General features: G+C 42.3%; 2 protein-coding genes across 4 annotated transcripts in view; one reads left to right on the forward strand and one right to left on the reverse strand.

The window, feature by feature from the left end:
- The window catches only part of LOC111955693 (pleiotrophin-A-like), a 45,103-nt gene extending 39,690 nt beyond the window's left edge, over positions 1–5,413 (forward strand). Inside the window, exon 5 of the mRNA XM_023975958.2 lies at positions 4,570–5,413. Within this exon, the coding sequence (XP_023831726.1) occupies positions 4,570–4,655 (86 nt within the window). The 3' untranslated portion in view covers positions 4,656–5,413. The remainder of the gene's footprint in view (positions 1–4,569) is intronic.
- LOC111982232 (muscarinic acetylcholine receptor M2-like) overlaps positions 1–12,419 on the reverse strand; it is a 452,193-nt gene that overhangs the window by 339,983 nt on the left and 99,791 nt on the right. The gene's annotated exons all lie outside the window — the stretch shown is intronic.

Genomic DNA, 12,419 nt, shown 5'->3' on the forward strand with positions numbered 1-12,419 from the left:
TTCAGTCGGAGTGAGTCTTCAACTAGGGTGAACTAAGGTAAATACAAGTATTGAGCAGTACACGTATGAAAATGTAATGCTGCGTTCCCTCAGTAACTGCCAGTAGACATCTAGACTCATCCATTTAAAGAAGACAATATGAGACGTCAAGAAACATCGATTTTTCTCTTTCAATTATGTAAAGCAGTGAGACTGAGATGGTCACCGAACATGACATAGAGGATTGCAGATTGTGGTTTTAGTTGGCAATTCCCCCAACAGACATTATAGATTTCTAATGTATTTAGTCTTGGTTCACTTCACCTGTCTGATACAATGAACTAGATGAGTATCTTAATAGAATGAAATTGCATATTCAATATTTAGGTGAGTCACAGTTAGCCCTGTTTGTCTAACTACTTAATTCAATGCGCTGATGAACATTGCCATTCATCATTCCTCAAACCGTGTTTAACATAAGACATTTTTTGCCATTCAGTTTGTTATAAGATGTATACCTCATGTCCAAACTTGACAAAATGTTCCTAAAGTAAATCAGATGAATGCTTTAGTTCAATGCTCCATCATTAATACAGTGACAGAATGTTACCAACATATAGAGGCCAACACACAGATTTTCATCTATTTTCCCCACATAAAGGCTTTATTAACAACMCCCACTTGTCCGTTATTTAGCTGATGACTCCCACTGTTAAAACCAATCAAGTGAGAGCAGAAGTTGTTTAAAATCTAATGAATGCTGCATGATGTTGCCAGTAAAGGACTCATGAGGCTAGTGTGTACATTGTGTCCAATCTGACTGCGTTTTGACAAGTAGGCTACTGTGGTGATATGTTGAGAGTGTGAAACTGGATACAGGGTAGATTTGGCAGCAGCCCTGACAGTAATCTGCTGTATGAGAGGGTGTGCCAGAACAGAACAGACTCTCCAGGAGCGACTGGACCAGAGCATTGTGTGTCAGGCAGGCGGCTAACAGTTAAGACAGTTTTCCTGCTCGAGGACAGATAAAAACACACACTCCTGTCATTCTGATTGGGATTTTGGGTTCAATTCAAGTTTCCCTCGCATCCTAATAACCTGGGAGTTCGGGAAATCAAAAGGGTAAAAAGCTGGTAAGACAAATCTCACTGTGACGGAAAAAAACATGTCAGATTGACAGTGGAGTGGAACCCCTGGCTTGGGTAATGGTTCTCGAAAAAACGACAATATCTTTCACATAAGCCGAGCAAAGCCTATTTAGGATGTCACATGTAAGGAATCTGATCCAAATTAAAATCATATTTGTGTTGGTGTATTTCTTCGGTGCACATGTATTTCAGTGACAGAAATAGCAAGGTGACACACAGAAATAACATTATTTCTTCAGTGATTAACATTTAATCGTAATCTCTATACAGTGTGTGTGTGTGTGTGTGTGTGTGTGTGTGCTGTCTCTTATACACATCTAGATGTGTATAAGAGACAGGTATAGCACTGTACCTGTATGAATTATCATATACTCCCAAATGAATCCTGTGTGATGGAGGCCAGTCCTGTTTTAAGTCGGGCCTACTGCCCTAGGGTGGGTGAGAACCACAGTATGAAAGGAGGAGGGAGGGATGACGGTGGAGAAGAAGAATGSAGAGAGTTGAAAAGAAAGACCTGCTATCTGAGAGTATGATTTCCCATGTCTGTCATTTGACAGATAAGCCCTGGTAAGCTAAGGGGTTACTGGGAAACAGAGAGGCTGACGATGTTTGTGTGTGCGTGTGCGTGTGTGTGTATGCGCTTGCCTGTGTGTGTTTGTGTTGGAAGGGGATTCCAGGCCAGGCAGAGTCACAGAGGAGGGATCAGAGGACTTGTAATGAACCCCGGCTACAGAGCGAGGGACTATCTCACTTCCGGCTGGGGCCATCATATCCGCCCAGTCATATTTACAATTCTAAACAGCCACCTTGTCTGCTGCTGCCAGGAGCAATGGAGAAAACATCTGTCAGGCCCATAGTCTTGAGGAGACAATGCTGCGAGGCAGCGAGGGAGCGATCTGAGATTCAGTGTCAGCTTCTCCCTTGTCTAACCTCAGGTAGAGARGGGCCCCACGGAATGAAARGGAAAGGCCGGAAAACAGAGAGTGACKGAAATGAAGCAGAAATGAAACYTTATGAATACCTGTAGYATTKWCCTATTCTCCTCCCTCCTTACTCAGAAGAATGAGCAGGGGAGCCACAGTGGGGAGCGGAGAATGTCAGAGATGATTTTCGGGGAAACAAAAGGCTTTATAGAGATGAAAACCCTGTGGCTGCCGTCGAGGAGTTCTTTTGGAGCCGGCGATTGTTTATCATTCCCTTGAGAAGGGCTGTGTCGTTGTGTCTCTGTGTACGAGACAGCCCATTCAGACACTGAATTCAGTTTTATTGCACTCAGCCTGTTTCACGGCATCCCGGTTCAAAACACATTCTCTCCGAGCCGCTCTGATTATTATGAGTCTGTGTCAAAAGTGCGGTGGCAGAAATGAGAGCGGAGAGAGTACACAGTAATGTGCKTATGCAGCAGAAAGCACTCCGGCATGGTGAGAGCTCCAATCTCACAGACGGGGCTCGCAGAGGGAATATGATTCTCTCTGTCTCCCTAGGGAGCCATATGTGCTGACAAAGGCAAAGGCAAAAACACAGTTAAACAAATTAAAACTGGCCAAACAAATGGAGCGAGGAGCAATTTTCTGTGTTTTGTATGAACACCCCCAATCTCCAAACTCACAGAACTCTCTTGGCTTGTCCACAATATGATTGCAATACATGTGCTTATGAGAAATGTATAGATTAGATAGCAGGTCCCTGGGGCATTGATGTCAGCATTATATTTTAGGAGGATTCGAGTGACAAACATTATGCATTTTGGTAGCACAGGCAACATCTGGTAGGCTATCACCAATCAGTTAGACACTTGCGATTCATGAGTCATCTCTAGGTCTGTACATTGGCCTGAGGCATATCGACTCTTACAACGGGTTCATTTATACCCACTTATTAATGATTTGGCAATTCTATACGAGCAAGGAATCATTACTTCTGTATTTACCGATGGATTGCATTGTTTGTTTATCAGGGATAAAAGATTAGTATCGGGATGATTTACAATACTTTATATGCTGATTATCATCACATTCTTCACATTAATGCTACACTGCTGATCGGATGTTTCACATAGATTATTAAAGGGCATGTGAAGGATAAGCAAATGATTCCTCAATGTTTACATGAATATATTGGCTAATGCTGTATATTGGCTAATGCTGCATTGATGGTGAATAGATCGATTCATGTGCTGTAAATTTAAATCCAGTTTGAATCGTTCTAATATGTTGAAGTGGAGCAGCAACATACAGTAAGTAGTATTGATGGAGTGTTTAAATGTTTTATGTTGAGGGCGTTTTTCTCAGATTAGCTGGAGAGGGRGACAAGGCTTTCATCAACAAACTGACGTGGGAGGACCTTAAATTAGTGGCAGGTGGGAACTTGCTTTAGATCAGGTACAAAACAAACAGGTGTTGATTAGCCAGTTGACATCCTCGTCTGTTACCGCCCACCAACAACATCCCACCCTGTAATCTACAATGATAGGAGCTCCTGGGGGAAACAGACTTTAGATGAGTCCTGCCTTTTCCTTGTTGTTTACTTTCCCCCTCACGCTCTTCTAAACACAGACAGACATGCAGACATGGCAGACATGCAAACAGGCAGACAGGCAAGCAGACAGATAGATAGATAGATAGATAGATAGATAGATAGATAATAGATAGAGATAGATAGATAGATAGATAGATAGATAGATAGATAGATGCAGGCAGGCAGGCAGCAGGCAGGCAGGCAGCAGCAGGCAGGAGCAGGCAGGCAGGCAGGCAGGCAGGCAGGCAGCAGGCAGGCAGGCAGGCAGCAGAGGCAGCAGAAGCAGACACACAGACAGATAGACAGGCAGATAGATAGATTAGACAGACAGAAGACAGACAGTCAGACAAGCAGACAGATAGACAGACAGACAGCAGACAGACAGGAAGGCAGATAGACAAGCAGACAATGCAGACAGACGACAGATAGACAGATGGATAGATAGAATAGATAATATAGCAGAATATATTGTATGGAGGGTGGGTATGTTGCTCCTGTTCATCAGACCAGAGACGGGGTATGGACTGTGGTTCCTGTCATGGCTGTCAGGTACTAAAGCCACTCTTGTGGGACGATGATAAAGCACTTTTCATGTTTGTCCACATCGCACAGTAAACCTGCATCCTCAGGCCAGCGGTAGGATTAACAACACACCCAGTGAGTTGGAATGAGTGAGTGAGACAGGAGCTTGAAGTGGGAGTGCCAGTTTAAGGCCCAAATAAAAATATCAGAAGATATTCCCTGTTTGAGACCAATGACAAGTTCCACTAAAACCCAAATGGTTGTGATGATATCTAAAAACTGGCAAATTCACTTTTCATGGAAGACTGTCTGAAAGGCAGGTTATGTCTTCAAAAACCCTGACTGCAGGTGAAGAGAACAGTATGGATGTAGATTCTAACCTGATGCCACCCTGTTCTTGCAGATGCCAGAAGCCGAAGCGGGGGAAGAAAGAGGGAGCGCACTCCGATGGATAGTGGTGCATCATGGGAGCAGGAAGTGGAAGTTTGAACTCGTATACTGCCCTATCTCAACATGGTTCCTATTTGTTTGTCCTGTAGGTTTATAGGGGCCTGTAGCAGCTACACAACAAAGAGTTGGATAGTAGTGATAAAATGTATTTCTTTCCAAATTTCTCATAGGAAAATCTTGTAGGGGATTTAATACTCTGCGTGAATAATACAAATTAAGCATTTCTTACTAAAATGCTTACCTTATAACATTTTTCAGGGTCATTTTTGGAAAATCTAAATAAATTGGATTTTTGTTCATATTACATAACATCCTTTTTGTTTGAGGTGACAACTATTCTCACTCAAACAAAAAATTATTTCTTGCATGTCTTGATTTAAAGCAGCTTAAAGTTAAAACCTCATGCCTTTACTGGGGTTTTAAAGGTTATTTTGCTGGTACCCTCAACAGCAAAATTGCTAACAACTTTTCTAACAGTTTTTGAGGGCATACATTAATAAGAAACATAAGTACTCATTGATGTAAAGGAAATTCCTTTTCTAATGTTATCTACAGTGAAAGATGTAAACTGTTGTCAGATGACTGTATAAATTAGCTACTGTCCTGTACAGTTGTTAGTGTGTAAAAGCTTGTGTCCAGTATTAGTTCTGGTCCTTCTGCTAATATACCTCACTTTGTAGTTCCCCCGCTCTCCAGTTGAACTCTGAGTAAAACTGTTATTGTAGTTTACAACTGGAGTTGACCTGTCCTAATTATCGATTACATTAAAAAAAATAAAGTTTGAAATGATGTCCAAATATGTGTGATGTTTACTCACCCTGATTGAAGTAATTACATGTTCATATGAAATTATGGAGGCTTAATATGAAAGCTAAATAAAAACCTAATGTGTGCAYTTACCAAATCCGACCACACAAGTGATACATTTCTCCACACCACTATCATTTCAATAATCTGGATACAAAATACCATGAAACGTTTTTCATACATTTTATTTGAATTGATTTAAAAAATGAATATGCCACCATAAATCCACGGAATATGGTTAATATTTTACAGCTTCATAAGTGAGTGAGTGGCCAGTGATATTAACACTCAGCTTCATTGTCCAGAACTATTAAACAATCAACTAATGGAGCAAAGGAAATCATTAACATTATTACTGTACATTAGGGGTGAGGGAGTATCATATTAGGACAAGGGAGGGTGAGAAGGGAAGAGAACATTCAGATAGCTATTAAACATGTGTAGACTTATGTACATTTCAACTGTACCTCATCCAAATMACATATAATGTATACTATAGAGATATATACAATTAAAATAATACGTTTTAAACAGACAATATATCGACRGTATTAGGAGCCATGAGCCACAGTGGATGAGAGCACAATGATTCGATTTACATACTGACGCAACTGAAAAATGAACACCCTGTACACTCGTAAGAAAAAAAAGGAGCTATCTAGAACCTTAAAGGGTTCTTCGGCTGTCCCCATAGGATAACCCTTTTAAGAACTKTTTTTGGTTCCAAGTAGAACCCTTTTGGTTCCAAGATAGAGCCCTTTTGGGTTTCATGTAGGACCCTTTCCACAGAGGGTTCTATGTGGAACCAAAAAGGGTTCTCCCTGGAACCAAAAAGGGTTCTCCTATGGGGACAGCTGACACCCTTTTGGAAGAGTGTACACTGCTGTATATACATTTTCCACAATATAAGTTTTCATCATTTGTATTCTGTTTGTCCATTTGAAGAGATATTTAAATGAAGTCACACCTACAATGGTTCAAAATGGTTCATTCCCTCAAGACAAGACTTTGAATATGTTTCAATAACAATTCCCCCAGATATCTGGAAGAAGTCCAGATGTTTCCAATACTACACTGCATGTTGTAGCAGCTGGTCTCACAGTTTCTCCCTACGGTCAATTCTGTGTCCCTTTTCGTCATTCACTCCAATGTTACAAAGTTGAGACAAAAAGATTTGCCCAAAACACACATTCCCTCATTGGCTGATCAATCACACCTTCCATTATTTTGAGTAATAGGTTTTTTCTCTACAGATTCGGAGCAGTACCACTTGATTTCTCGTTCTTCGACTGATCGGTCCCAGTCTCAACCCACAAGCCCAACATTGGGACAGAGTAAAAAAAAAGTTAAACTGACCCAGTTGAGTGTACTTTATTCCAGTTGAAATTCACACCTCAAGCGCCAGGTGGGTCCGTCTCTCAGAATGCATGGTTTTCAAATCACTTAACGATGATTCTTCTTTACCCACCATATATGTCACTTCCTAACTAAACACGATTCAGTTCTGGAGCAAGTAGGTACTCATCTTAACACATACTGATACACTGTTCCATTTCTAGATTTTGTACAAACAAGTATATAATATAGCTTATAAAAACGTGAGATTTAAAATGTTACAAGTTGATGATCACTATGTGTTTACATTTGTTTAGGCAAAATAAATGTTTTGTCTGTACTTATCTTTCCAGAAGTTGTCTTTGGAAGCCCACTTGCGTTTGAGACACTTTTCAAAGGAATGTGGGTGGACAAAACAACTTGTTGTTGAATCCATTTGTGTTTTTCCGTGCCCCCCTGAATGCCATTGTGTGGCTGTGTTTCTATGGGGTTTCTTTATTTACAGATTGCCCACTGGCCTGCTCTTGGGACATGCTGAGGTCTCTTTATAGAGCCAAAGCAAAGCACACACCGGCAACGCAAACGCACACCGACCACGCCCACACACACAATTGACCACGACAGACGACCAGACAACCGACAGGACAGAACAAGACAAGACAAGAAACAGAAGAACCAACAACAGACAGACAAGACACAGACAGGACAGACAGACAGACAGACAGACAGAACAACAACAGGACAGACAGACAGACAGAACAGACACACCAGACCAGGCAATCATGCCTCATAGGGCCATAGAGACAACGGTATCCCCCCCCTCAAAGATCTGTTCCTCGTTTTAGAACGAATATATGTTGTGTTGTCGTGTTTTGTTTTTCCCGTTTCTCCGTACTACACCCACCCACTACTAGCCACCCTTGCCAACTTTTATAAAAGTTCGTCTTAGCTAGCCCAGATAGCAGTTTCCCAACATCGCCCGGACCAACCATAAATACGCTCCATGGGTGAAGCATTTCAGGGCATCAACTAAGAACGTAGCTAGCTTGTTCTAAACACTCTAGGCTAGCCATTTTGCCCTGTGGCAGCGTTGGCAACTTAGAAAAACAAGCAATCTACTAAATTTAACTGAAATAAACTCACATTCCCTTTCCAATCCTTTTACCAATTTTAGCAGAGATTGCCAAGAGAAAGCATCATTTTAGTTCTGCTTTTAAAAAAAAGAAACCACCAGGTCAGGAGGATGCAGAACAAGCTCCACGAGTATAGAACACCATTTGGACATTATTTATAATTAAAGCATATGATTTATGATTGTCCTCTAGAGCAGGAAAAAAAGCTAATTTAGTGTTTGAAAAATGCCATGAATTAACCCCCCTCAGACCCACCCCCCAGCCAATCTTTCAACCATCTATATCTTTTGGTGCATGACACATTCCCTTGCACCCCCACACACAACCACACCACCACACCACACCACACACACACACAAACACACACACACACACACACACACACACACACACAAACCACACAACCACACACCACACACACCACACACACCCACCTACAACACAACACACCACCACACACACACGTGTTAATACCCTCCAAACCTCCAGGGCATGAATTAGATACTTTTCCCCCTTTTACAAAAACCTATGCCTTCCACGACCCACAAGGAAAGAAGGGAAAATAAACATTTTAGCTTTAGATGATCTTGTTGCTTCTAACAATTCTAATGACTTCACCTTAAATTGCACCACCATCTAAACAATTTCATCAACTGAAACAATAATAAAAACAATCATTAACATATCGAATGAAGCAATATAAGAATGGGGGTAAATAAATAGGCACTTCAAAATGCTCAGTATACCAATTGTGGAGGCGGAATAAATTGCGGTTCACGATTACACTTCACATACCACATCGCCCCTTGGGAACACGGCGCTATAAAGTGGCAAGAAAAAGCAAAGCCCCAAAACTATCTCAAAACTGGAACAGAACTCAGGATGCTCCCATTCTCAATGGGTTACTAACCCCTCTTTTGCTCACAGAACAGACCAAAACAACACAGTAACAATCTAAATAAATTACTCTCCACGAATTTTCAAGTAACACTATCAAAAACATCCACAATTCTAACTAACTAACTACTAACCAAAATCCCCCAACATTTAATCAATCACAATCAAACATTTAGGGAAAAATACATCTCCCTAAAAAGGTTTAGCCCTTTGAAACAAGCCGTGTGAAGAGGAGCCCAGCTAGCTCAGACGGCACATGATGATCTGTTGACGCCATGGAGACAATGTTTATGTGATGAAAGGGAAATAAAACAGTGGAATGAGGCTCTTTGTACGTTGACAAGTGAATCCACTCAATGAGAAATACACCCCCCCCACATGGACAGAGAGCTATGTCCTGTTGTTACAGTATGGTAATAAAAAGTCTAGCCAAAATCCATCTGAGAGTTACTGTACTCCATCACTTTGTTTCCATCATTCTCTAGACTATACAGTAACGTGTGATTCCTGAAGGACGGGTTATTTATTTTGTGGAAACCTTCGGCTGACCCTGTCTGAAATGTCTGACAGTATCCAAACATGGAACCTAAGATGTGAGAGCCTGTTGTGTATCCTGTGGACGACAGGCCGCCTCTCTGCAACTGTGACTACAAATGCGGGCTTATCGGACCGTACAAAGTGGACAGCGCAGGATTTCTTTTGTCCTGTTAGTCAAACAATATGCTGTTGACAGGTGAGGAGTGCTAAAGGGGTGTGAGCTTTCCACTTTGTCTGAAAGCAGCTGAAAGAGCATTCCGCGGAGACTCAGTGAGTGACAGCCATCTTGTCTGGGGGCGGTGAACCCTGTCCCTCCATTGGTGATAAATGGCTGTCACTTTCCATCAAACACCCAGATAACTGTTCTCAAAAAAGACCCAGACCACCAGTTGTGTTGGAGAGCACTTACTTTCCTGCTGGTATCACTCAAACAACAGCTTAGCCTGAGCTGAATCAGCCGTTCCGTTCTGGGAAGCCAGGAGGCTCTTAGCAACACCAACCACTGAGACGTGTGACAGATGACACCCAGACATGGGTCCACTTATCAACCTGACGGATGGCTGGATTGTGAACTTGGATGGATGCCTCGCGCACACTGCTGGGCTCGGGCAGTCGGACAGATTGACTGAATTATACGTGCCAGGCTTCCAGAGGACAACCTGCATTTAAATAAGGAAGACTGCAAGGATTCAGAGGATCTTCATCCTCTTCCAATTCCTTTGCCATCACTATTTCCATTAAAAGCAGAACTTATTAATAATTACTCATGACCTAAATCTTGTGTTATTTTGACGCCTCTAGTGAATTTGCAGTAGGTTGCGTTGTCTTTTATCTTTATAATATTGGGGGCGATGTTAGTCATAACAATGTCATTAAGGGGGAGGAGACACTGGGGGACAATGTCAGAGAGAGAGAGAGAGAGAGAGCCCTAGCAAGCAGTTGCTTATCAACAGATAATTTGTTGATAGTATGACCATCTGTAAAGTATCCGGACTATCCAAATAAAATGTGACCTAGATGGTGTTCAACAAATAATATTTATTTCTCTTCTAAAAGGTAGGGGTCAAAATCATTGACACCCTCCTTATAAATAAAGTAGTCAAAAGTTTAGTTTTTCGTCCCATGTTCATAGCACGTAATGACTACATCAACCTTGTGACTACAAACTTGTTGGATGCCTTTGCCTTGTTTTGGTTGTGTTTATTATATTTTGTGCCTAATAGAAATGAATGGTAAATAATGTATTGTGTCATGTTGGGTGCTACCATAATTACGGATAATCCTGTGATAATGATGAGTGAGAAAGTTACAGAGTGTCAAAGATGACACCCCAAAACATGTGTCTTGCCAACTCACGCCTCCCCCTTGAGCTTAATGAGCTGGCCTAGTTATCCCTGCTTCAAGCCTATTACCCACAGGCATTGCCCTTCCAGCCCAGTCCCGATCCCAGCAACACACTGATACCAGTGGCGTAGAGCTCGCGGCCGACAGCTGGAGTGGAAGAAACCTTTTTATTAAAAACCACTCAGTGGGGGTCCAGCTCAGTAGGGCGACCCGTAGTTCATCAGGCTCTCCCAGGAATATAAGACTAGGGAAACCATAAGACCAGGGAAACTATAAGACCAGGGAAACTATAAGACCAGGGAAACTATAAGACCAGGGAAACTATAAGACTAGGGGAAACTATAAGACCAGGAAACTATAAGACCAGGGAAACTATAAGACTAGGAAACCATAAGACCAGGGAGCTATAAGACCAGGGAAACTATAAGACCAGGGAAACTATAAGACTAGGGAAAGATAATACCAGGGAAACCATAAGACCAGGGAAACCATAAGACCAGGGAAACTAGAGTGGTGAGTATACGTTCTCCGCTTGGCAACTGTTAATATTAAAATATAATATTGTTTTACAACTGCGTCACAAACCCTTCACCTGTGACCTGGAGTTACTCCCCGTTACCATGTCATGCCTTCTCTCACGAGACTAAATTGTATAGTCATGCCTTAGTCCCGCAGACTAAATGTATAGCCACCGTGTCATGCCTTAGTCCGCGAGACTAAATGGAAGTCACCGTTCATGCCTTAGTCCCGTAGACTAATGGTATACCCCGTGTCATTCCTTAGTCCCGTAGGACTAAATGGTATAGCCACCGTGTCATGCCTTAGTCCCGTGAGACTAATGGTATAGCCACCGTGTCATGCCTTAGTCCTGCGAGACTAAATGGTATAGTCACCGTGTCATGCCTTAGTCCCACGAGACTAATGGTATAGTCACTGTGTCATGCCTTAGTCCCACGAGACTAAATGGATATAGCACCGTGTCATGCCTTAGTCCCACGAGACTAAATGGTATAGTCACTGTGTCATGCCTTAGTTCACGAGACTAAATGGTATAGTCACCTGTCATGCCTTAGTCCCCAAGACTGAGACTAAATGGTATAGTCACCGTGTCATGCCTTAGTCCCACGAGACTAAATGGTATAGCCACCGTGTCATGCCTTAGTCCTGCGACTAAATGTATAGTCACCGTGTCATGCCTTAGTCCCACGAGACTAAATGGTATAGTCACTGTGTCATGCCTTAGTCCCACAGAGACTAAATGGTATAGCCACCTGTCATGCCTTAGTCCTGCGAGACTAAATGTATAGTCACCGTGTCATGCCTTAGTCCCACGAGACTAAATGGTATAGTCACTGTGTCATGCCTTAGTCCCACGAGACTAAATGGTATAGTCACCGTGTCATGCCTTAGTCCCACGAGACTAAATGGTATAGTCACTGTGTCATGCGTTACTCCCGTGAGACTAAATGGTATAGTCACCGTGTCATGCCTTAGTCCTGCCAGACTAAATGTATAGTCACCATGCCATGCGTTACTCCCGCGAGACTAAATGGTATAGTCACCGTGTCATGCCTTAGTCCCCCAAGACTGAGACTAAATGGTATAGTCACCGTGTCATGCCTTAGTACTGCGAGACTAAATGGTATAGTCACCGTGTCATGCCTTAGTCCCACGAACTAAATGTTATAGCACGTGTCATGCCTTAGTCCCACGAGACTAAATGGTATAGTCACCGTGTCATGCTTAGTCC

Source organism: Salvelinus sp. IW2-2015, linkage group LG3, assembly GCF_002910315.2.
Source record: "Salvelinus sp. IW2-2015 linkage group LG3, ASM291031v2, whole genome shotgun sequence".
In the NCBI taxonomy this organism is placed as follows: Eukaryota; Metazoa; Chordata; class Actinopteri; order Salmoniformes; family Salmonidae; genus Salvelinus; species Salvelinus sp. IW2-2015.